We start from the raw sequence: 27,984 nt of genomic DNA on the forward strand, positions 1-27,984 counted from the left end.
CGCAATCCTCTGTGCCCAACGACGGCGTGGTCATATTGGTGCCTCGTTTGGGAGTAGAACGGAAGTTATCATTCCCATTTTGCTAGGACACGATGTGACACTGTTGATCTAGTTGAGGTCTGACGTGTGGTCACCAGACCATAGTGTGGCCGTCCATCAGTAGGCTTAATGCTGGTTCACAGAGACCCCCACATTAATGTGATTAGGATTAATACCCCCGTTGTGCTTTGCGAACAACAAAAAAACGATATCCAATATATATATCAAACATTTATTTGCGCGCTGTCTTCACGACGACGGCGGCCGCCATCATTGGACGGAGCAGACCTTCCCCTGTTGGTGCTTTACCTGATCTGGTAAGTTTGTCCGCCGGTTGTGTGATAGTTTCTCCATCACCTGAAAACAGGACCAGGGATGACATCTGCCCAGCCGAGAGTAGCACACCTTACACTGCCTCTGGTGATGATGCCGTTTGGTAACCCCTGCGTGTATTTCATTTACCCTGTCGACTTCCCGACCAGTACCCATGGCAACTGAAGACGCTATGTATTTGGCTTTAACAAACTGGGACCCGTACCACAAAGCTATCGTAGAGCCACGACTTTCGTAAGCTTATATTAAAGAATGGGCGTTACGATCATCTTAGCGCTAAGATCGCTTTGTGGAACGGGACCCTGAACAGTTAAGAACCCATACTTTTCTCAACAATAGCCAATATTGCATCTGATATAACACACTGCACTTTCGACGATGCTAATTGTTGTTTTTCGTGCCTAAATCGAAGCTCTGAAAGCGAATGGATCCAGGATATTTATCCCACGATAAAAAGTAGATATAACACACTGAATATTCGAGGAGAACCATTGTTCTTTCCCGGAGAGACATCGGTTGGGGTGTCATCCCTAGCAAACGCAGTCGTTCCTGGTACTGGAAAAGTCAGGGGAAAGATGTCCTGATTTATTTCCTAAAGCTGGTCTGTGTAGAACAGGACCCTTGCCCCCAGGTCGTAAGAGCAGACAGAAATGGGAATTGGTTGGTTATTGTGTAGTCTTGCGAATTGTGTATCTTCGCGCCCAAAACCACTGGTTTGTCCGAGTGTTCACAGATGGCCGTCACACAACTGGACTAGTGATGAAGAAAGTGGGTATCAACAATCCCCTCACGATCCAACAACCGCCCTAAACAATTCCCAATAACATTAGACGTAAGGCAATGGCATCGTCCGTAGCCAACACATATAATAATACCCAGTTTAAAACAATATTGCTCGAACAGGTGCTTGGCTATAATCAGTTTAACGCGAACAATGAGGCCCTAGGGGTGTTCAAAACCTGCATAAAATGACATGTTCAATGCAGTGTTTTACAATAGCATCAGGAGATCGCCAAAGTCACACCAATAAAGTAGCATGCAGTCGCCTTTACTGGCACTCGTATATAATAGACCCATACACTATTGTCCCTGGCCATTGCAGTATATTGATTCAATATCGCTAACACCAATAAATATGTTATTGTTCTGAAATAACCAAGGTTCCCATGGTTACAATGTCTCTATCAGCTGTAGGCGATCGTAACAAATGTTTTCGGACTGTTTCGACTGGTGGCTATCGATCCATGCACGTGTATGCGCTGACCCCGGGGCCAGTAAGCCCAGGGGAGGGGGAGGGGGTCGCTGTGGATGGGCGAGGTTACATATGATGATGTCACAACGCCTGTTATTCCTGTCGTCCCTACGGTCGTTCAGTTCAGTTATTCTAGTTTAATCTGGTGAATCGCCATTACAGAGCAATCTGGCGAAGACAAATAATAATGAACGGCTGGCAACATCTCTCGTCGTGACAGAGACAGCTTACATTGATTTACTCTGGTCAGATTTCGTATCTGTACACATGGCACCGCATTCACCTCCGATATATGATGTGGGGGCTTACGTAAACTCCGGTTGACGTTTAACACTCGGAAACAATATGCATACACTCGTCTCCTTTCGTGCCTTTCCGTGCACACTGGGACTTCCCCCGGAATGACACGGGTGGTTTGTTTGGCTACGCGAACATTGTTTAGTCATTTTCAAATAGAATCGGATTCATATTGTTCATCGTGGTTGCGGCGAATGTCTTGATTTACATTAAAGTTTATGAATAAACAGTTTTGAGTTGTCCAGAGAGACACCATTCACAATTGAACAGAATTTTGTACTTGTTTGTGTATCGCCTAGTATCTCTGTGGCGACACTCTGTGATTCTGTGAATGCTGGTGTATGTCAAAAACCCAGCAGACCAGTTTCCCTTTGGGGATCGGGGGACACAATGGCTGGTACTAGGGATATAAGTCGGACGGGAAACCGCTCTTAAACACCTACTTCAGCCGCCATAGCGCTGACGAAACCTCCAAATCCCCCACTCACAATGCAGACTTTCCAGTTCTGCTGCCAGCGCCATGCAAGCCCTCTGATGTGCATCGATCGATTGTGTTTTAATATGGTGAAAACATGCCTGCCTGTCAAGTCCAGTCTGTGTTGATGCTCGAGTTGTAATGGCCGTCAGGAACTCCGTACATCAACCCCATGGACAAACTCCACCGCGCTGCGTGCCTGACCCACGCGACATGCGGGACATGCGGGACACCAGGAGCCTGTTCACTGCTGGAGGAGTATTGTATAGACACCAGACACCAGGTCCGCCATGACACACCCAGAGGGTATCTCTTCATTCAGAACTTTAATAATGGATCAACCTTAACGATTTAGATTTAACAGACCGGAGGTGGAGAAATTGCCCTATTATATGATTCCCCCTTTTTTTTCAAAATTCCAAACAATGAACGCAACTTTGACAACGGCAACTTTGATTTGATTGAGAAAAGCGCAAACATTCACCTTAAGATGTTAAGGTTGCGTTTCTATGACAACACATACAGGATTCGCCATTACTTACAGTGAGCGCCTCCAGGAACTCGATGGTTCCACTCCCGTCTGTGTCCATCTCCTTGAGGATCTCTTCGACCTTGCCGGGGGTGAACACGGTCACGCTCACTATCAGCACTCGGTCCAGCTCATCCACATCAATTACCTGCAACCCAGAATACCATCAGAACCCCTCTCACTGCAACCCAAGAACACCATCAGAACCCCTCTCACTACAACCCCAGAACACCATCAGAACCCCTCTCACTGCAACCCCAGAACACCATCAGAACCCCTCTCACTGCAGCACAGGACACCATCAGAACCCCTCTCACTGCAACCCAGAGCACCATCAGAACCCCTCTCACTGCAACCCAGGACACCATCAGACCCAGAACACCATCAGAACCCCTCTCACTGCAAATCCAAACACCATCACTACAACCCCACCCCCTGCAACCCCAAAACACCATCAGAACCCCTCTCACTGCAGCACAGGACACCATCAGAACCCCTCTCACTGCAGCACAGGACACCATCAGAACCCCTCTCACTGCAACCCCAGAGCACCATCAGAACCCTTCTCACTGCAACCCCAGAGCACCATCAGAACCCCTCTCACTGCAGCACAGGACACCATCAGAACCCCTCTCACTACAACCCCAGAACACCATCAGAACCCCTCTCACTGCAACCCCAGATCACCATCAGACCTAGAACACCATCAGAACCCCTCTCACTGCAACCCCAAACACCATCACTACAACCCCACCCCCTACAACCCCAGAACACCATCAGAACCCCTCTCACTGCAACCCAGAACACCACCAGGACCCCTCTCACTGCAACCCCAGATCACCATCAGAACCCCTCTCACTGCAACCCCAAACACCATCACTACAACCCCACCCCCTGCAACCCCACCCCCTGCAACCCCAGAACACCATCAGAACCCCTCTCACTGCAGCCCAGGACACCATCAGAACCCCTCTCACTGCAACCCCAGAACACCATCAGAACCCCTCTCAATGCAGCCAACGCCACCATCAGAACCCCTCTCGCCGCACGCCCAGGTCACCATCAGATCCAGAACACCATCAGAACCCCTCTCACTGCATCTCCAAACACCATCACTACAACCCCACCCCCTGCAACCCCAAAACACCATCAGAACCCCTCTCACTGCAACCCCAGATCACCATCAGACCCAGAACACCATCAGAACCCCTCTCACTGCAACCCCAAACACCATCACTACAACCCCACCCCCTGCAACCCCAGAACACCATCAGAACCCCTCTCACTGAAACCCAGGACACCATCAGAACCCTCTCACTGCAACCCCAGAACACCATCAGAACGCCACCCCCTGCAACCCCAGAACACCATCATAAACCCTCTCACTGCAGCCCAGGACACCATCAGAACCCTCTCACTGCAACCCCAGAACACCATCAGAACCCCTCTCACTGCAGCCCAGGAAACCATCAGAACCCCTCTCACTACAACCCCAGAACACCATCACTACCCTGTGTGTGTAGGCACTAACCCCATTGTGATCTTTGTCAGCAGCTAGGAACTTCTTTTCTGCTTCCAAGACATCAGACAACCTCATGTTTGGAAACGCTTCCGCCACTCTCTGGAAACATACATACATCATGATTGTCTTCACAGACGCAACAATCACTGGAAACATACATACATCATAATTGTCTTCACAGACGCAACAATCACTGGAAACATACATACATCATGATTGTCTTCACAGACGCAACAATCACTGGAAACATACTAGTACATACATCATGATTGTCTTCACAGACGCAACAATCGCTGGAAACATACATACATCATGATTGTCTTCACAGACGCAACAATCGCTGGAAACATACATACATCATGATTGTCTCCACAGACGCAACAATCGCTGGAAACATACATACATCATGATTGTCTTCACAGACGCAACAATCGCTGGAAACATACTAGTACATACATCATGATTGTCTTCACAGACGCAACAATCGCTGGAAACATACATACATCATGATTGTCTCCACAGACGCAACAATCGCTGGAAACATACATACATCATGATTGTCTTCACAGACGCAACAATCGCTGGAAACATACATACATCATGATTGTCTCCACAGACGCAACAATCGCTGGAAACATACATACATCATGATTGTCTTCACAGACGCAACAATCACTGGAAACATACTAGTACATACATCATGATTGTCTTCACAGACGCAACAATCGCTGGAAACATACATACATCATGATTGTCTTCACAGACGCAACAATCGCTGGAAACATACATACATCATGATTGTCTTCACAGACGCAACAATCGCTGGAAACATACATTCATCATGATTGTCTTCACAGACGCAACAATCGCTGGAAACATACATACATCATGATTGTCTTCACAGACGCAACAATCGCTGGAAACATACATTCATCATGATTGTCTTCACAGACGCAACAATCGCTGGAAACATACTAGTACATACATCATGATTGTCTTCACAGACGCAACAATCGCTGGAAACATACATTCATCATGATTGTCTTCACAGACGCAACAATCACTGGAAACATACATACATCATGATTGTCTTCACAGACGCAACAATCACTGGAAACATACTAGTACATACATCATGATTGTCTTCACAGACGCAACAATCGCTGGAAACATACATACATCATGATTGTCTTCACAGACGCAACAATCGCTGGAAACATACATACATCATGATTGTCTTCACAGACGCAACAATCGCTGGAAACATACATTCATCATGATTGTCTTCACAGACGCAACAATCGCTGGAAACATACATACATCATGATTGTCTTCACAGACGCAACAATCGCTGGAAACATACATTCATCATGATTGTCTTCACAGACGCAACAATCGCTGGAAACATACTAGTACATACATCATGATTGTCTTCACAGACGCAACAATCACTGGAAACATACATTCATCATGATTGTCTTCACAGACGCAACAATCACTGGAAACATACATACATCATGATTGTCTTCACAGACGCAACAATCGCTGGAAACATACATTCATCATGATTGTCTTCACAGACGCAACAATCACTGGAAACATACATACATCATGATTGTCTTCACAGACGCAACAATCGCTGGAAACATACATTCATCATGATTGTCTTCACAGACGCAACAATCGCTGGAAACATACTAGTACATACATCATGATTGTCTTCACAGACGCAACAATCGCTGGAAACATACATTCATCATGATTGTCTTCACAGACGCAACAATCACTGGAAACATACATACATCATGATTGTCTTCACAGACGCAACAATCGCTGGAAACATACATTCATCATGATTGTCTTCACAGACGCAACAATCGCTGGAAACATACATTCATCATGATTGTCTTCACAGACGCAACAATCGCTGGAAACATACATACATCATGATTGTCTTCACAGACGCAACAATCGCTGGAAACATACATTCATCATGATTGTCTTCACAGACGCAACAATCGCTGGAAACATACATACATCATGATTGTCTTCACAGACGCAACAATCGCTGGAAACATACATTCATCATGATTGTCTTCACAGACGCAACAATCGCTGGAAACATACATACATCATGATTGTCTTCACAGACGCAACAATCACTGGAAACATACATAAGTACCTCATTGTATTCACAGACGCAACAATCACTGGAAACATACATAAGTACCTCATTGTATTCACAGACGCAACAATCGCTGGAAACATACATAAGTACCTCATTGTATTCACAGACGCAACAATCACTGGAAACATACATAAGTACCTCATTGTATTCACAGACGCAACAATCACTGGAAACATACATAAGTACCTCATTGTATTCACAGACGCAACAATCACTGGAAACATACATAAGTACCTCATTGTATTCACAGACGCAACAATCACTGGAAACATACATAAGTACCTCATTGTATTCACAGACGCAACAATCACTGGAAACATACATAAGTACCTCATTGTATTCACAGACGCAACAATCACTGGAAACATACATAAGTACCTCATTGTATTCACAGACGCAACAATCACTGGAAACATACATAAGTACCTCATTGTATTCACAGACAATAATTTGCCTCCGTTACAGTTACTAGACTAACGCTTAGTCTCTCTAGAATCAAATTACTATTCTAATTGAAAGGAGACCCACTGAGATGGGAGATTCAGAACCTGCGGAAAATCTAGACATGCTTCATTTAGAGCATTTTGCATGACAGTAGGCGGAAGGGAAAATAATATGGTTCAGGGACTGTGAGATAGACTATACAGTTGACTGTTTCTTTCTGCCAAAATTGACACACTTCGAGGATGTTACCCACCACACCCAACAAACCTAACATAATGATATACTCTTTCTGGCCTCCAGACAGGGTGGGTGTTACACGAATGTTACATACGCAATTTACAAACGGCGTAGAATGTGAATCTGTACATACCGTGTAGAATGTCAATCTGTACATACCGTGTAGAAAGTCAATCTGTATATACCATGTAGAATGTCAATCTGTACATACCGTTTAGAATGTCAATCTGTACATACCGTGTAGAATGTCAATCTATGCATACCGTGTAGAATGTGAATCTGTACATACCATGTAGAATGTCAATCTGTACAAACGGCATAGAATGTGAATCTGTACATACCGTGTAGAATGTGAATCTATACATACCGTGTAGAATGTCAATCTGTACATACCGTGTAGAATGTCAATCTGTACATACCGTGTAGAATGTCAATCTATACATACCGTTTAGAATGTCAATCAGCACATACCGTGTAGAATGTCAATCTCTACATACTGTGTAAATGTGAATCTGTACATACTGTGTAGAATGTCAATCTGTACAAACTGTGTAGAACGTCAATCTGTACATACCGTGTAGAATGTCAGTCTGTACATACCGTGTAGAATGTCAATCTATGCATACCGTGTAGAATGTCAATCTGTACATACCGTGTAGAAAGTCAATCTGTACATACCATGTAGAATGTCAATCTGTACATACCGTTTAGAATGTCAATCTGTACATACCGTGTAGAATGTCAATCTATGCATACCGTGTAGAATGTGAAGCTGTACATACCATGTAGAATGTCAATCTGTACAAACGGCATAGAATGTCAATCTGTACATACCGTGTAGAATGTGAATCTATACATACCGTGTAGAATGTGAATCTGTACATACCGTGTAGAATGTCAATCTGTACATACCGTGTAGAATGTCAATCTATACATACCGTTTAGAATGTCAATCAGCACATACCGTGTAGAATGTCAATCTCTACATACTGTGTAAATGTGAATCTGTATATACTGTGTAGAATGTCAATCTGTACAAACTGTGTAGAACGTCAATCTGTACATACCGTGTAGAATGTCAGTCTGTACATACCATGTAGAATGTCAATTTATGCATACCGTGTAGAATGTCAATCTGTACATACCGTGTAGAATGTGAGTCTGTACATACCGTGTAGAATGTCAATCTGTACATACCGTGTAGAATGTCAATCTGTACATACCTTGTAGAATGTCAATCTATGCATACTGTGTAGAATGTTAGTCTGTACATACCATGTAGAATGTCAATCTGTACATACAGTGTAGAATGTGAATCTGTACATACCGTGTAGAATGTCAATCTGTACATACCGTGTAGAATGTTAATCTGTACATACCGTGTAGAACGTCAGTCTGTACATACTGTGTAGAATGTCAATCTATGCATACTGTGTAGAATGTTAGTCTGTACATACCATGTAGAATGTCAATCTGTACATACCATGTAGAATGTCAATCTGTACATACCGTGTAGAATGTCAATCTGTACATACCGTGTAGAATGTCAATCTATGCATACCGTGTAGAATGTCAATCTATGCATACCGTGTAGAATGTTAATCTGTACATACCGTGTAGAATGTCAATCTGTACATACTGTGTAGAACGTCAATCTGTACATACCATGTAGAATGTCAATCTGTACAAACCGTGTAGAATGTCAATCTGTACATACCATGTAGAATGTCAATCTGTACATACCGTGTAGAATGTCAATCTGTACATACCGTGTAGAATGTGAATCTGTACATACCGTGTAGAATGTCAATCTGTACATACCGTGTAGAATGTCAATCTGTACATACCGTGTAGAATGTCAATCTGTACATACTGTGTAGGATGTGAATCTATACATACCGTGTAGAATGTCAATCTGTACATACCGTGTAGAATGTGAATCTATACATACCGTGTAGAATGTGAATCTATACATACCGTGTAGAATGTCAATCTGTACATACCGTGTAGAATGTGAATCTATACATACCGTGTAGAATGTGAATCTATACATACCGTGTAGAATGTCAATCTGTACATACCGTGTAGAATGTGAATCTATACATACTGTGTAGAATGTGAATCTATACATACCGTGTAGAATGTGAATCTATACATACCGTGTAGAATGTGAATCTGTACATACCGTGTAGAATGTGAATCTATACATACCGTGTAGAAAGTCAATCTGTACATACCGTGTAGAATGTCAATCTGTACATACCGTGTAGAATGTCAATCTGTACATACTGTGTAGGATGTGAATCTATACATACCGTGTAGAATGTCAATCTGTACATACCGTGTAGAATGTGAATCTATACATACCGTGTAGAATGTGAATCTATACATACCGTGTAGAATGTCAATCTGTACATACCGTGTAGAATGTGAATCTATACATACCGTGTAGAATGTGAATCTATACATACCGTGTAGAATGTCAATCTGTACATACCGTGTAGAATGTGAATCTATACATACTGTGTAGAATGTGAATCTATACATACCGTGTAGAATGTGAATCTATACATACCGTGTAGAATGTGAATCTGTACATACCGTGTAGAATGTGAATCTGTACATACCGTGTAGAATGTCAATCTGTACATACCGTGTAGAATGTCAATCTGTACATACTGTGTAGGATGTGAATCTATACATACCGTGTAGAATGTCAATCTGTACATACCGTGTAGAATGTGAATCTATACATACCGTGTAGAATGTGAATCTATACATACCGTGTAGAATGTCAATCTGTACATACCGTGTAGAATGTGAATCTATACATACCGTGTAGAATGTGAATCTATACATACCGTGTAGAATGTGAATCTGTACATACCGTGTAGAATGTGAATCTATACATACTGTGTAGAATGTGAATCTATACATACCGTGTAGAATGTGAATCTATACATACCGTGTAGAATGTGAATCTGTACATACCGTGTAGAATGTGAATCTATACATACCGTGTAGAAAGTCAATCTATACATACCGTGTAGAATGTCAATCTATACATACCGTGTAGAATGTGAATCTATACATACCGTGTAGAATGTGAATCTATACATACCGTGTAGAATGTGAATCTGTACATACCGTGTAGAATGTGAATCTATACATACCGTGTAGAAAGTCAATCTATACATACCGTGTAGAATGTCAATCTATACATACCGTGTAGAATGCCTTGGAATCCTCGTCATCTTCTAGCCCGGGTATCTTTGGGTGTTTGCAGGCCGGGTTGGACAGGCTGAGGAGGAGCTGGGCTGAGGGGCTGAGTGAAGGAGACGTGCTCAGTCCCAGACTATCCTTCTCCTTTTTCTTCTTTTTCTTGCTGGCCAAGCTAGAAGACTTATTCGCCTGCGTGACAACACAATAATAATTGTGTAATAATTCTTTTTATTACCTACGAGGGCAAACATATCGGGGTTCATAAGAACCATATGTGCCCTAGGGTCATATAACGTCACGAGACAACAGTGTATTGTTTCTGTCATCCGGACGGCATTGTTGACGTCATTCGAATCTTATTGTGACGTAAGGTCGTCCCACAAGAAACAACGTCATAGCTGAAGATTATTGACGTCACTTGACAATTGTTGTTTTCCCGCAGCTCAAGCCCTTGACGTCTACATTTCACAACTTTTGAGGTAAAAATCGAGCATTTCTACCAAGATTTCAATGAGCGTCATAGTCTCTTGTTTAGAAGTTGTTTGATCAAGGCTAAAACATTCAAGGCCTACAGTAAAGTTTTCAAAAAGGTTTATGGTAGACACGTGGAGGACATTTCCAAATTTGACGCATTAGTGCCAAAAATGATGTCCGATGCAATTCTCTATTTTGACTTGTTCCACATGCATGGGGATTGCCTAAAAGTCGGGCCGGGCCGGGCCAAGACGGGCCAAAGTGTTACTGGCTAATTACTTCATTATCGGCGAGCGATCATACCTACATATAATTGATGAAACATACACACATGACATTAATGAACAATCACCAAACAAAAAAAGTGCACCATAAATAAGTAATTCGGAGTAAATCGCTTGAAAACCAGAAAGTGGAGCTGTGTGTAAGCGTCGCAGATCTTGGTAACATGTAAAAGAGCAATCGTTAAACGAAATAAGATTTGAAACGTATCAAATACTTCTAGCTATCGTGATACAAATTTCCATCTGTCGGCATAGCGTTTATATTTATAGGAACGTACTATATATAAGTAAATACTACTTTATAATGTCACTGATCGTCGTATTTAAAGCAGACACGTTGGTTAAAGTAGACCTCTTCTCCCTATACTCTCAACAGTCACACAAGTGTTCGGTCCGACTTGGCCCGGGCTGTCAAAATCAACTTAAACCTCACAGATATATCATCAAATGGATCCATATCTTTCGATTAGTATTATATCTACCTAAATACCACTTTATAGTGTCTCAGATTGCTGTACTTAAAGAAAACAAGGGGCTCACAAGGCGAAACAACCACTACTTTGAGAGTGAGCGTATGCAAAAATGTACTTCACTTTGTATACATGTAAATACATTTGATACATCTGTTGATTTTGACGGCCCGTGCCAACTCGGACCCAACACAAGCAAAACGCTTCTGATACAGACTATGTTGAGAATGTAGAAGGGAAAATGGCTTCACTTTGAGCCCCTTGTTTTCTATAAAAAACTGCGATCTGTGACATTATAAAGTGGTGTATAGGTAGATTTAATACTAATCTATAGATGTTAACACATTTGAACATACATCTGTGTGTTTAAAGTTGATTTTGACGGCCCGGGCCAAGTCGGACCCAACACAAACAAAACACTTCTGATAGAGACTATGTTGAGAATGTAGAGGGAAAAGGGCTTCACTTTGAGCCCCTTGTTTTCTTTAAGTACAGCGATCTGAGACACTATAAAGTGGTATTTAGGTAGATATAATACTAATCGAAAGATGTGGATCCATTTGATGATACATCTGTGAGGTTTAAGTTGATTTTGACAGCCCGGGCCAAGTCGGACCGAACACTTCTGACTTGGATTTTCTTAAGAAAATAAAGTAAAAATGCTTCACTTTGAGCCCCTTGTTTTCTTTAAATACGATTTCCCGTGACATTATAAAGTGGTATATTGGTAGATATAACACTAATCTATAGATGTAAACACATTTGAAGAAACATGTGTATGTTTAAAGTTGATTTTGACGGCCCGGGCCAAGTCGGACCCAACACAAACAAAACACTTCTGATAGAGACTATGTTGAGAATGTAGAGGGAAAAGGGCTTCACTTTGAGCACCTTGTTTTCTTTAAATACAGCGAACTGAGACACTATAAAGTGGTATATAGGTAGATATAATGCTAGTCTATAGATTTAAAGACATTTGAAGATACATTTGTGTGTTTAAAGTGCATTTTGACAGCCCGGGCCAAGTCGGACCCAACACAAGTCAAACACTTCTGATAGAGACTATGTTGAGAATGTGGAGTGAAAAAGGCTTCACTTTGAGCTCTGTGTTTTCTTAAACTACTGAAATATGAGACAATAAAGTGGTATATAATTAGATGTTATACTAGTCTTTAGATATATAGAATGTTAGGAACTTTAGAAGTGCTTGGACAGTTATGAACACGTGTCGTGTCAGTCCTTTGACATTCGCGAATATCCACTTCCAGGAAACATCCTGTGTTGGTTTTACACGAATTAGTAAAGGTTAATTACCTTAACACGTAAATTAATCAAAGAAGAGTAGTCAAAACACTGTCGTTTCCTGCCTAGGACATCACACCCCTACACGCTAAGGTCGGTGAGAAGCATTCTAATCAAAGAAAACACACAGTCAAGACACTGACTTTTCTACGAGACTCACGGTATGTAGTCATAATCATCAGTTTATTACATTGTTGAAGGTGCATTTTTATTCAAACTCAATTAAATGAGCAAAACTATACGTTTGTGGACATTTGAGATCTGCCTAGATATGCACGTTTCGTTTTATTATTCTGCAATCCATTTTTAGTATTACCCGCTGGCCCGGCCAGGCCCGACTTTTCTTGGCCCGACTTTTAGGCAGTCCCTTCCATATGTTCCTGTATTTGTTTCAGGCGAAGAATTGACTTGCCTCTACTTGTGTTTGTGACGGGTGTCATCAATGTGGCAGGATACGCTCACCTTTTCGCGAACACCTGGTATCATCACTATTATATTTGATAGTGATTCATAAACACATCCTCGTGATATAGTCGGAATCAAACAGTTGACTTTGCTTTTGGCAGAGATAAATATGGAAGGGTTTTGTCGCTTTGATTTCTCAGACGGCGGTCGTGATCAGTGCATTTCTAAAGGGGAGCTCAAAATGATTAAGAAAGAATGGGTACTAAAGAAGTACATATACTCGCATTTGTGTCCTACTGGTTTGACGACACTCGTGCTCGTATAATAATCTCTATCAATGAAACTAGCATCGTCAATACATCACTTGAATACATTACGACCCCCCATCATTTGTTATATTCAATGCCAAGTAAAGTCAACGAAGCAACTTTGCAGATTTTTATACTTTAGGACCTACTTTATTATAAATGCCTGACCAAAATGAAATTTGAAAAACTGAAATAGCGTTAAACTGACGATAAAAAAACCACGCGAAATCGTCCCCAAAACGAAAAATTCCCCCAGTAAGAGGATAGCCCTAAGTGCAGGTTAAAACGGGTTCCCGGTGTTTCACGCGCTGCGCAATTTCAACGATCATGACGAACGGGCCGACGCCCAGTCTGCCTGCTTCTGCATCGGATTCTGTAAAACATTGTGTTGTTTCTGTCTGCTCATCCAATGTCAAGATCAAAGGTCGTTTCACACATTCAACACATGTATGAAATGTGTTTTTTTTGGTAGGATTAGCAGCAGTTGTAGAAAGAGTAGACAGAGAAGGGCTAAGAATTTCAAGATAGATAAACGCGGCAAACCTATCAGCCAATGAGTGAGCGAGTTTCAGCAATGTTCCAGCAATATCACAGCGTGGGACACCAGAAATGGGCTTCACACATAGTACACATGTCGGGAATCGAACCCGGGTCTTCGGCGTGACGAGCGAACGCTTTAACCACTAGGCTACCCCACCGCCCCTATCAGCCAATGAAAACAGCTGTCACCGCTGCGCCGGTAGCTTTAGGACACGCCCCCTTGTAGGTTTCTCGGAAAATGACTAAATGTATCAAGGAAAAGTGATATTCGCAAAAACATCGCAATCATTTTTTTCACTTTACTTGCCCTTAAAGAGGCCATTTCGAATCATCACTTTCCATTAAGATATTGCTTAGATTGGGCACATAATTAAATATAGTTCTAGTTTATTCAGTTGTTTGTTATTTTATCACGTGATAGTGTGTGGGACGCCATGTTGTAACAGCCCCAGGCTGCAGCTGGTTTCAAATGAGTCGAACTGCCTCACATTGTCACTGTGTCAAAGTTGTCGATAAGAGTATTTCAAAGAAGTGGAAGATAATTTCTGGTGGACCTATATAGCTTGAACTAACTCTGATAAACCACAGCATCTATCACTGAGAATCATGGGGTCGAATCCCACATTCGCCCGATTTGATCATTAGTCCTCCAGTGCCAGACCCGTGCGGGTTATTTCAAGATCAGCATGTACGGCCTGCCTGACTCTGGTCTGATGTCCGACATTACACTGAGACGACGGGATCTTAATGAAATACTGGAATAAGTAGCGTTTACACCCAACCCGCACGCACTCACGCACGCACACAGACATTGTTTGGTTTGTTTATTGTTTAACGCCGTACTCAGCAATATTCCAGATATATGACGGCGGTCTGTAAATAATCGAGTCAGGACCAGAGAATCCAGTGATTGACATTATGAGCATCGATCCACGCAATTGGGATACGATGATATGCATCAACCAAGTCAGCGAGCCTGACCACCCGATCCCGTTAGTCGCCTCTTACTACCAGAATAGTCGCCTTTTACAGGAAGCATGGGTTCTCCCCCCCACCCCCCCCCCCACATACAGTATATCTATCTATCTATGTATCTATGTATCTATATATATATGACCTTTCGAGAGAAAAAATATTCCACATCACAACATCAGCCCACCATCACGCACCCCGATTTGCAGATGAACAGAAGACGTCGGTATGCCCATATATAGAAGTAATCCCAATAATAGCCACGAACTACCCGCATGACACCGGCAAGGGATTCCCCCAATCCCGGATGCAACCTCAGGTCACGCGACACCCCGAGATAACGCGACACCCCGAGATAACGCGACCCAACCTGTCTGACTCATTTGCCTAACTGACATTCCTTTGTTGTGTGTGTGTCACCAAATCTTATACCGAGGCACGTATACTTACATAGATACACTCGGACCGCCACATTGCGTACATACCCGGCCGGTCATTAGGCGAGATGAACCTGTCGTCCACTGATTTGAAAACCCATGAGTGCAGCAAAACCTAACACACCAGTGTTGGCGACACACGCTGACCCTAACTACTAAAGTACTTTAGTATCCATTTAGTCATGTTGTAAATCCCAAACATGCAAGTGTTGAAACAAATAAAATCTAATTCTTATTCATACGAATACATCTGATAACTTTCATAACGATCTCTATTTTTCCTCATTTCTTCAATTAAGCATATCCCGTGGACCAAAAAGGGCCTTATCACACATCTTATATCTATTGAAAAGTGAAAGTATTGTACTTACCATAATTGTCATAATACTTTCATATATACTTTCAAATGTGAAATGTCCGACAAGTTGACAAGAGTTACCTCCCATAGATAGTTACAACACTTTCCTTGCCATCTTCATTTTTTTTATTGTTAACCAACTTTGACGTGGAGGGTAAAATGTGACAGACATTGGTGGTCTGTGGATAGTCTGTGTGTAGTGTGTCTCGTAGTATGTGGGTAGTCTGTGGGTAGTGTGTGTCATAGTCTGTGGGTAGTCTGTGTCGTAGTCTGTGGGTAGTCTTTGTCATAGTCTGTGTCGTAGTCTGTGTCGTAGTCTGTGTCGTAGTCTGTGGGTAGTCTGTGTCGTAGTCTGTGTTGTAGTCAGTGGGTAGTCTGTGGGTAGTCTGTGGGTAGTCTGTGTCGTAGTCTGTGTCGTAGTCTGTGTCGTAGTATGTGGGTAGTGTGTGTCGTAGTCAGTGGGTAGTCTTTGTCATAGTCTGTGCGTAGTCTGTGTCGTAGTCTGTGTTGTAGTCAGTGGGTAGTCTGTAGGTAGTCTTGTCGTAGTCTGTGGGTAGTCTGTATCGTAGACCTGTGGTAAGTCTGTGTTGTAGTCTGTGTTGTAGTCTGTGTTGTAGTCTGTGTCGTAGTCTGTGTGTAGTCTGTGTCGAAGTCTGTGTCGAAGTCTGTGTCGTAGTCTGTGGGTAGTCTGTGTCGTTGTCTGTGTCGTAGTCTCTGGGTAGTCTGTGTCGTAGTCAGTGTCGTAGTCTGTGTCGTAGTCTGTGGGTAGTCTTTGTCGTTGTGTGTGCGTAGTCTGTGTCGTAGTCCGTGGGTAGTCTGTGCGTTGTCTGTGTCGTAGTCTGTGTCGTAGTCTGAGGGTAGTCTGTGTCGTAGTCTGTGTCATAGTCTGTGGGTAGTCTGTGGGTAGTCTGTGGGTAGTCTGTGCGTAGTCTGTGGGTAGTGTGTGTCGTAGTCTGTGGGTAGTCTGTGGGTAGTATGTGGGTAGTCTGTGTCGTAGTCTGTGCATAGTTTGTGTGTAGTATGTGGGTAGTCTGTGTCGTAGTTTGTGGGTAGTCTGTGTCGTAGTCTGTGGGTAGTGTGAGTCGTAGTCAGTGGGTAGTCTTTGTCATAGTCTGTGCGTAGTCTGTGTCGTAGTCTGTGTTGTAGTCAGTGGGTAGTCTGTGGGTAGTCTGTGTCGTAGTCTGTGGGTAGTCTGTGTCGTAGACCTGTGGTAAGTCTGTGTTGTAGTCTGTGTTGTAGTCTGTGTCGTAGTCTGTGTGTAGTCTGTGTCGAAGTCTGTGTCGAAGTCTGTGTCGTAGTCTGTGGGTAGTCTGTGTCGTTGTCTGTGGGTAGTCTGTGTCGTAGTCTCTGGGTAGTCTGTGTCGTAGTCAGTGTCGTAGTCTGTGTCGTAGTCTGTGGGTAGTCTGTGTCGTAGTCTGTGTTGAAGTCTGTGTCGTAGTCTGTAGGTAGTCTGTGTCGATGTCTGTGGGTAGTCTGTGTCGTAGTCTGTGGGTAGTCTGTGGCGTAGTCTGTGGGTAGTCTGTGTCATAGTCCGTGGGTAGTCTGTGGGTAGTCTGTGTCGTAGTCTGTGTCGTAGTCTGTGGGTAGTCTGTGTCGTAGTCTGTGTCGAAGTCTGTGTCGTAGTCTGTAGGTAGTCTGTGTCGTTGTCTGTGGGTAGTCTGTGTCGTAGTCTGTGGGTAGTCTGTGCGTAGTCTGTGTCATAGTCCGTGGGTAGTCTGTGCGTAGTCTGTGTCGTAGTCTGTGGGTAGTCAGTGTCGTAGTCTGTGTCGTAGTCTGTGGGTAGTCTGTGTCGTAGTCTGTGGGTAATCTGTGTCGTTGTCTGTGGGTAGTCTGTGTCGTAGTCTGTCCGTGGTCTGTGTCGTAGTCTGTCCGTAGTCTGTGTTGTAGTCTGTGTCGTAGTCTGTGGGTAGTCTATGTCGTAGTCTGTGTCGAAGTCTGTGTCGTAGTCTGTGTCGTAGTCTGTGGGTAGTCTGTGCGTAGTCTGTGGGTAGTGTGTGTCGTAGTCAGTGGGTAGTCTGTTTCGTAGTCTGTGGGTAGTCTGTGTCGTAGTCTGGGTCGTAGTCTGTGGGTAGTCTGTGTCGTAGTCTGTGTCGTAGTCTGTGTCGTAGGCTCTGTCGTAGTCTGTGGGTAGTCTGTGGGCAGTCTGAGGGTAGTCGGTGTCGTAGTCTGTGTCGTAGTCTCTGTCGTAGTCTGTGGGTAGTCTGTGTGTAGTCTGTGGGTAGTGTGTGTCGTAGTGTGTGTCGTAGTCTCTGTCGTAGGCTCTGTAGTAGTCTGTGGGTAGTCTGTGGGCAGTCTGAGGGTAGTCTGTGTTGTAGTCTGTGGGTAGTGTGTGTCGTAGTCTGTGGGTAGTCTGTGTCGTAGTCTGTGTCGTACTCTGTGGGTAGTCTGTGGGTAGTCTGTGTCGTAGTCTGTGATGTTGTCTGTGTCGTAGTCTGTGTCGTAGTCTGTGGGTAGTTTGTGGGTAGTGTGTGTCGTAGTCTGTGGGTAGTCTGTGTCGTAGTCTGTGTCGTTGTCTGTGGGTAGTTTGTGTGTAGTCTGTGGGTAGTCTGTGGGGTAGTCTGTGGCATAGTCTGTGGGTAGCCTGTGTCGTACTCTGTGGGTAGTCTGTGGGTAGTCTGTGGGTAGTCTGTGGGTAGTGTGTGTCGTAGTCTGTGGGTAGTCTGTGTTGTAGTCTGTGGGTAGTGTGTGGGTAGTCTGTGTCGTAGTCTGTGTCGTAGTCTGTGGGTAGTATGTGAGTAGTCTGTGTCGTAGTCTTTGTCGTAGTCTGTGGGTAGTCTGTTTCGTAGTTTGTGGGTAGTCTGTGTTGTAGTCTGTGGGTAGTATTTGGGTAGTCTGTGTCGTAGTCTGTGTCGTAGTCTGTGGGTAGTCTGTGTCGTAGTCTGTGTCGTAGTCTATGCGTAGTATGTGGGTAGTCTTTGTTTCCACATGCCATCACAACGTTCAAGCACGGCACAGTTCCAAATGTTAGTGAGCCAGAAAGAGTAAGACCTTTCCGCCTGTAGCTTATTGCTGGCATTGTTACTGAGCGCTCGTACCGATAACAGAAGTGGTGAGACTCCTGTGTGAGGTGAAACTGTTTACAAATGTTAACATCTCTCTGTATGTGACGCAATCATATTACGGGAAATGGTCCTGGACAGTAGATGGTGTTACTATATGACCCCTAGCCTCGTCACTGTTTCACTGACCAGTTCTGAAAAGTGAACGCTGTGCGAGAATTGCCTCACTGGGACTACCTCTAACGTAGAATATTAAATTTTCTATTTGAGGGTGTGAAATTAATGGCAACTATATGATTTTACAGTTTAATATCACGTGACTACAATATTGTGTCATACTGTGTCATGTGACTATGTGTTGTAACTCTGTGTTTAATGTGTGACGTAGATAAATGTGTTGTAGCAATGTGTGACGTAGATAAATGTGTTGTAGCAATGTGTGACGTAGATAAATGTGTTGTAGCAGTGTGTGACGTAGATAAATGTGTTGTAGCAGTGTGTGACGTAGATAAATGTGTTGTAGCAGTGTTTGGCGAAAATAAATGAGCCAGTGACGTAGATATGAGCTGTAGCAATGTGTGTTGTAGATATATGTGTTTTTGCAGCCATTGGCGTAGATATATGTATTGTAGCAATGTGTGACGTAGATATATGTACTGTAGCAATGTATGACGTAGATCTTTGAGCTGTAGCAATGTGTGACGTAGATATATGTGTTGTAGCTGTATGAATTGTAGCAATGTGTTGTAGCTCTATATCGGATACCAATTATGGAAGTCTTGGGACCGGCCATTTGATTTTCTCGCCTGGGGTTTTCTCTTACGTCAGGTATAAATAACCAAACATGGTTGGATTACGTCAACATTTATCTCAAATTATCTCAACACATAGCTGGTGTATTTATTATCATGTCACCAATTACATTTTAGAGACTTACTATTCAAATACAGGTCGTATTTGAAAGTAAGTATCTAAAATGTAATTGGTTCAAATGCATCAGTTTTTATTGATCTATCGTCCGAATTCAAACACGCTACAAGTTATAACCTGGTCACGTGACAATTGACTTCTGTAGTACTGTAGCGAAAGCGTCAACATACGGGGCATTGTTAATAAATTTATTAATAGATATTTGGTTATTTCCATCAAATTTTGGAAAGTGTTTTTTCGCAAAACAGTCATGTACCAGGTTCGTGCCAAGGTTCATGCCAAGGTTCGTGCCCTGTGATCTTGCCCGGGCTGCTCATCCAACTCGCAGTGCCCCAAGTAACCTATATTGGAACTGGACTCACTATTTCAATGGTTCGGGTGACGACCACATCACACAACGTAGAATATTAAATTTTCTATTTGAGGGTGTGAAATTAATGGCAACTATATGATTTTACAGTTTAATATCACGTGACTACAATATTGTGTCATACTGTGTCATGTGACTATGTGTTGTAACTCTGTGTTTAATGTGTGACGTAGATAAATGTGTTGTAGCAATGTGTGACGTAGATAAATGTGTTGTAGCAATGTGTGACGTAGATAAATGTGTTGTAGCAGTGTGTGACGTAGATAAATGTGTTGTAGCAGTGTGTGACGTAGATAAATGTGTTGTAGCAGTGTTTGGCGAAAATAAATGAGCCAGTGACGTAGATATGAGCTGTAGCAATGTGTGTTGTAGATATATGTGTTTTTGCAGCCATTGGCGTAGATATATGTATTGTAGCAATGTGTGACGTAGATATATGTACTGTAGCAATGTATGACGTAGATCTTTGAGCTGTAGCAATGTGTGACGTAGATATATGTGTTGTAGCTGTATGAATTGTAGCAATGTGTTGTAGCTCTATATCGGATACCAATTATGGAAGTCTTGGGACCGGCCATTTGATTTTCTCGCCTGGGGTTTTCTCTTACGTCAGGTATAAATAACCAAACATGGTTGGATTACGTCAACATTTATCTCAGATTATCTCAACACATAGCTGGTGTATTTATTATCATGTCACCAATTACATTTTAGAGACTTACTATTCAAATACAGGTCGTATTTGAAAGTAAGTATCTAAAATGTAATTGGTTCAAATGCATCAGTTTTTATTGATCTATCGTCCGAATTCAAACACGCTACAAGTTATAACCTGGTCACGTGACAATTGACTTCTGTAGTACTGTAGCGAAAGCGTCAACATACGGGGCATTGTTAATAAATTTATTAATAGATATTTGGTTATTTCCATCAAATTTTGGAAAGTGTTTTTTCGCAAAACAGTCATGTACCAGGTTCGTGCCAAGGTTCATGCCAAGGTTCGTGCCCTGTGATCTTGCCCGGGCTGCTCATCCAACTCGCAGTCCCCCAAGTAACCTATATTGGAACTGGACTCACTATTTCAATGGTTCGTGTGACGACCACATCACACAACACAATAAGCCAGCAGGCACGATTAATGTTGCGTGAAACATGGTATGATATGACATGACATGACATGACATGATATATGATATGATATGATATGATATGATATGACTCATTATTACAGTGGCATAATTCAATAACACAAAATTGCTAGCCAAGGTATTACGAGTGAGTGATTGGGTATGTTTTTACGCCGCTTTTAGCAATGTTCCCGCAATATCACGGTGGGGAACACCAGAAATGGGCTTCACGCATTGTACCCATGTGGGGAATCGAACCCGGGCCCTCGGCGTGACTAGCGAACGCTTTAACCACTAGGCTACCCCACCGCCCCACGTATTACGTAGGTAACGGAACAAGCCGAGAGGATCCGACTGTACCTTTTCCTTGATACCCTTCTCAATTTCTTGAAGAATTTGAAGTTCAGCAAGCTTCTTCTTGACCTGCTCCAGGTCCGCCTTGACCTTGGTCAACTCCGCCACCGCATCATCTCTGTCCTTCCGGTACGCATCGATCTCCCGCTGGGCATCAGCCGACATCATTCCATACTCACCCTCTGCAACAATATCAGGAATCTCGCTCTTCATCCCAATGTTAAAAATAACACATGTATCAAGTTAACCAGTTGTCACAGCTCCTAACAGTCAGAACTATTTGAGAGAGAGAGAGAGAGAGAGAGAGAGAGAGAGAGAGAGAGAGAGAGAGAGAGAGAGAGAGAGAGACTTTAGGGTTGCTCATTGAATGTGGAGAAAATTGGAATTTTGAAGAATGCCGTGCTATTGGTGCCGGAACTATGTGAGTTTGTGTTTATTTTGTTGTTTTTTAACCTTTTTTTAAGGTTTCCACTCACCTGTCATATCATGGATCATACAGAAACCCAAAACGTCTCTAATACATCGCTGTCAAAACACGTTTGATTGAAAAACAAGACACCCTTACAGAATAGACAGACAGAAAGGCAGGCAGGCAGGCAGAAAGACGGGCAGATAGGCGAATGACTGTTTCACTTCACTTGTTGATGGTGGTCGAGAAGTGAACAGATAAATATGTAAACAATATATAAGATTGTTGTGTGTCAGATGAATGTGCATTTAACCCTGGATGTCGAGTTATTGTTTCTGACGCAGTTTTTCAAAAGATCTGAAAAGTGAAGGTTGTGTGAGAATTGCGCCAACGCGGCACTGGATCAACCTACGGCTACAAAATTACGCAGAATTGTAGAATATTAAATTTCCGTTGAATACGCGATGCCATTTAGAAAGTGGTCATTTGTAACAAATGTTGTATTTGGGATAACACTTCCTCAGTAACGTACAAATTCTGGTACTCTTTTGGATTTAATCCCATCTGGGATTCGAACCCACACTCTCAGACTGAGGCACCCAACGCCAGACGTTACATTTGACCATTTTCTAAATGGCATTGTGTGTTCGTGGCTGTCGGCTATGGGAGCCGGGCCAGTCTACACTTATCAGGGGGATCCACAAAGTACGTTACCTAGACTACCAGTTCTCGGACTTTCATGTTTGAGGTGTGGAAGCCTCGGAGGCCGAGTGGGTTAGATCGCTGACCTCACCCTGAGAGTGTGGGTCCGAATCCCGGATGGGTCTCAACCCCAAACAGTATTTGAATTTGTACTTTACTGAGGAAGTGTTATCCCAAATACAACATTTATTACATTAAATTTCCTGTCTGATATAAATTGGTGTAAATTTAACTGAAAATATTAAACCGGCTTGTTAAAAAGACACTGATAAGTGTTCCGAGATTTTGTTCTGCTTTGAAAAACAGCAAATTCTCCGCTTTTTTATCGTATTTATAAAAGTACTGTGCGGCGATATTTTTTATTAAGCAGCTTTACAGAAACTGTGAGCGAACAAAATACTGCCTAATATCTGAATGACAAATATATATCAAATGGATTTATAAACTTTTGCATAACGTTATGCATTCAATACAAAAAATAGCTTGCCGTAAATGATGAAAACTGATTTTCCTCTATGACGTAACACACATACAAAGGAAATGGGGCAAAACTCAATCCCCTCATTTTGCAAATGTAATTTGACTAATGTTGCACCATTATTAATGGAGAACTAGCCTTTCAATCAAATGTAATGAATTACTAAAATGATTGACACCATTATATTTGAAGTCAATTTTTATGTCTTTGACTACGTCGAAAAAAAGACGACATTGGTATTTTGATAAATATATATCTCACCTAACTTTGGTTTATGGTATGGAAATTCTGCATGTGTAAAACGGAATTTGAAGTTTTTTCGACACAACTGGACAAGTTTACGTAATCAAATACCCGAATGAATATTTCAAAAACACAAAAATATTTTCAATATTGGACATTTATTTGTTCATTATTATGTGATTATTTCTCTTCATCTCGTCTCAAAATTACACAATAAAATATGCGAAGAAAGTTCTTTTGATATAGAATTGTCAGGATAATCGTGTACGGTTCAACCAGCGGGGTACATGGCACGGTTTATATTTTTCATACTTTTTTCAATTCTTGGAGAAATGAAGAAATCAGTTTCATATCCTGTGATCACAATATTTTGAAAGAGTGGACCCATTGATTATATAATACAAAACGTGAGAAATAATTCGTAAATTGCGCACCTGGAGAATCGTTGGACATTACCGACGCAAAACGACATAAAACAATTCCAAGACAATTCTTTTAAACATATGCGCATATATATTTAACAAAACATATTATTAAATTTATATATTCAGTTTTAAGTTTAAAATAAAATGAAACGGCTATTCATTAACCTGTTTATATGAAATTACAATATTGACTTTTACAAACCAAAGAAATAGGTACATGTTGCAGTTACATTTACATTTCATCTTCCAACACTTGTCTAAAGGGGGAAAAATCGGTTACGACACTATTAACGTATGAGTTTCTTATGTAAACCATGTTTAAACAAACAGATTATCAAATTTCATACATTTTGTGGCCTATATCTACGTATGATATCATAAGGAACATTGACAAATATCCGAATATCCATGCAATAGGGAAATTAATTGTGTGGAAAGAATATGTAAAGGATATACAAATTCTACATCATAACTGAAACTGTAAACAGCATGATACAATGATCGTGTGTACTTTCATTTACGGACCTTTACCTCATAAAAAAAATACTAAATATGTACAACACTGTTGACCTATGACATCACTACCGGTGACCGACTTTAACAAAATGGCGTGTTCACTGACATCAGTAAGCAGGACTTTACGAGGGGACTTTCGTAGATTCAGGAATCGTATATATGTGGCAGGCTCAGTTATGTACATAACTTTTAATTAAGATTTATTAGTAAGTAGTAAGGTTATATGGCCTTGTTACCATTTTAACTAATTAGTTTCTTACGATATTTATATTATAAGAATATATTATTATAGTTATAATATTAGTTATGTTTTATACCTTAGTATTTTATATCTTAAACATTCATTCCATAGCTCTGTAACATTAAGTAAGCTTACCCTCAGTCTAACTTCCACTAATTGTCACACTGCATGCTTTTGACTTACAGCACTCTTTGCCCCAGCGCGCCCCGGCCCAGTCTATGGTCTTGTTGATAGGCCAAGCTGGCCATAGCTACAACAATGTTTGTTGTTGAATTTTAGAAAATCAGTTGCTACTGTCACCTCACAAGGAAACACCATATACTCAGCGAGATTTTTTGCCACATTCTTTTCTATGTGAGGATTTGGATTTGTAGAGGGATTTATTCATATTACTAGAATATTTTCGATTTTCAAGGTCAAGGTAACCCTTTTTACTTTTAAAAGTTTCTTGGTTGAATTTGTCATGTCAGAAAATATATTATTAGACACTAAAATCATGACTATCGGACAATGTTAACTGTGTTTGGGAATTTCACCGACTGCCAAAAGTGGTTGACCTTTCAACGTTTTTGGTCATAGCTCCCCCATTTAAGGTCGGAAGTATAACAAACTATATATTTCTAGGTTCCTTATGACTGGACGAGTAATTTGATATGCATATCGACACAATTTTGAACTTTGACCCCTGTTTGACCTTTGTTGACCCTTCCCCAAAATGCACGGGATTTTCGACCGGGCAGCCCAAGTCAAAATTGTTCAGTATACATCAGGAAACTCAAAAACACTTTCAAACCTTTGTTTCCATGATTTGGTCCCGGGACCTACAGGTTGGTCCTTGACTATATGTAAGGTTAGTTGATTATTTATTTTATGATGTTGTATATATGGATGTTTTCTAATTATTGCAATTAGAAATAATATATATTGTAGAATGTATTCTTAATTTGATTTATTAGAAACATAATGCATCTTGCATATATTTATAGTGCTTGATGAACTTACAGTTCAGTGAGTAATTATTATCTGTATAAAACAGTATTAAACACAAAACCTATATATATATATATATATATATATATATATATATATATATATATATATATATATATATATATATATATAAACTAAGTAATATAAACCCCTCTGGACAGTCATGGAAAGTAAATGTATGTCTGTATGCTTGATGTATGTTGGTAAGTGCAAGTGTATGAGTGTTGTATGTCTGAAATGAGTGGCTGTTGTACTATATATTTTTATACACTATTTTACCATAGGATATCACTTGTATATAGTATTCTGCATTTGTATTTCTTTATTAGGCAGATTTCTCAGTGGCAACGTTCATCGTACACTCATTGTCACGGTATTACCAGTTCAGGTTTAACCTATCTGGTATGTTATCTTCATTATCACTTTATTATCATCTTAATATATTTTGTATCTGTGTATCTATGTATTGTACGGATACGTCTGATGTATTGTGTAATGTAAAGTAAACGCTATTCATTTTAATGGAAGTGATATCTATATTTTAGAAATTTAAAGAGTAACTATAACGGATTGTATATATTTATTTCTATGTTATATTTGCTTATGTTGTACTTTCATTGTTTCAGACTGAATTAAGTACGTACGTACATTCGTACCGATAATAAAATAAACGTCATCAGCCTCACCCTCTACAGCTGTTTGTGATTATTTGGCCAGTAGATCGCCTACTCCACTATCGGCCAACACAAGCACGGTTACATATACATAAATGCCACAAGTAAGTGATCAGAAACATTCTGACAAGCTGTGTACTGTTGTTAGTTTTAATGTTATTCGTTGTAACCAAGAGAAATAGTTAGAAATTCCGATAAATACCGATGTGTTGTGCGTGAATTTGCGTCAGTCATGGCGTCACACAGAACGGGAGATTTGACAATATTTCTGTTGAATTTACCAAAATCACTGCCCTGTGTCTAATTTTGATTCCCTAATTCTTGCTACGATTCTCTTCTCATGCATTTTTTGAAAATGTTGAGCCAATGTAAGCAACAAAAAGACGAAAGGATAGCTCAAAATAGGAGAATGTGGAATACATTTTGAAATCTTTGTTTACATTTCAAACAAGTGCAGTTTTCCGAGCACAGCGTTCGTTTTTACGCTTGATTTATTTCGTTTGATTTCATCTAGACACTTTATACTGGTGACAAAGACCATTTTTCATTTGATTCTAAAATGTATGAGGAATTCAAGATCTTAAATTTGTAGCGCAACTGAGTTTGAATTATACCTGATATACTAGGCGTCTCATAACCGGCATTCGTGAAACGTGATTTTGTAAACACTGTCCAATAGGCTTATGGCAGAAAGTTCACTTTGGTGAATTTTCCAAAACATTCTCGGCGTTTTGGAATGATCATTGGTAATTCTATAAAAGACATACCCATGATCACTCATAGGTTATTTTTTAAATTCATTTCCCCGAGTAAATATCTTAAAATTAGATTTAAAAACATATTGTAAATAACGCCGTGAATAATACATGTGTCAGAAATGGCGAGATTGACGATGTACCTAATTGTCTGAGGTCTTTTTCAGTAGTTTTTCTTTGCCTAAAATGACACAGAATTGAAACTGTGAAGCGTATTTGTGTGCGTGATTTATGTTGAATGCTACTTCAAAGTGAGGGTTGGAGAGGAGGGACATATATATGTCCCTGTGGTATTCAGTGGGTAAACAGACGTATGTTATGAATAACCGGCCTAACACGCAGATCTTAGCAGATATATTCGTGAGGGGCAACTACTCTACAATGTCTACACAATCATACTCACATATTACTCAGCATCTGCAAAGCAGGAAGTTTATTTCAATCATGCTGTTACCAAGAGACTGTCATTTAGCGTTGTGACGTCATTCTTCTGTGACATCAGGACATATATGACATCATGAGGCATAACGCTTTGTCGCTCTAATATTAGCTTTGAAAAAAAACCGCCATCTCCGGGGATATTTCCGAAATTTGAGAACGCGCCATGGCCGCTATTCATGGTTATGTACACATATATAAATTACATCTACAATAAATAAAGTATAATAATAACAAAAGGTAAA

The 27,984-nt window shown here is 41.2% G+C and overlaps 1 protein-coding gene across 1 annotated transcript; it reads right to left on the reverse strand.

Moving 5' to 3' along the window:
• Positions 1-309: 309 nt before the first annotated feature.
• On the reverse strand, positions 310-22,033 carry LOC139441636 (uncharacterized). Its single transcript, XM_071222447.1, has 5 exons — positions 21,875-22,033; positions 10,542-10,727; positions 4,457-4,546; positions 2,939-3,073; positions 310-396 (listed from the first exon to the last, which is right to left on the reverse strand). Exons 1-5 carry the CDS (start codon positions 22,031-22,033, stop codon positions 310-312), a joined length of 657 nt encoding a protein of 218 aa, XP_071078548.1.
• Between the last annotated feature and the right edge of the window lie 5,951 nt (positions 22,034-27,984).

Source organism: Haliotis cracherodii, unplaced genomic scaffold (genome assembly GCF_022045235.1).
Source record: "Haliotis cracherodii isolate W230 unplaced genomic scaffold, xgHalCrac1.p SCAF_42, whole genome shotgun sequence".
In the NCBI taxonomy this organism is placed as follows: domain Eukaryota; kingdom Metazoa; phylum Mollusca; class Gastropoda; order Lepetellida; family Haliotidae; genus Haliotis; species Haliotis cracherodii.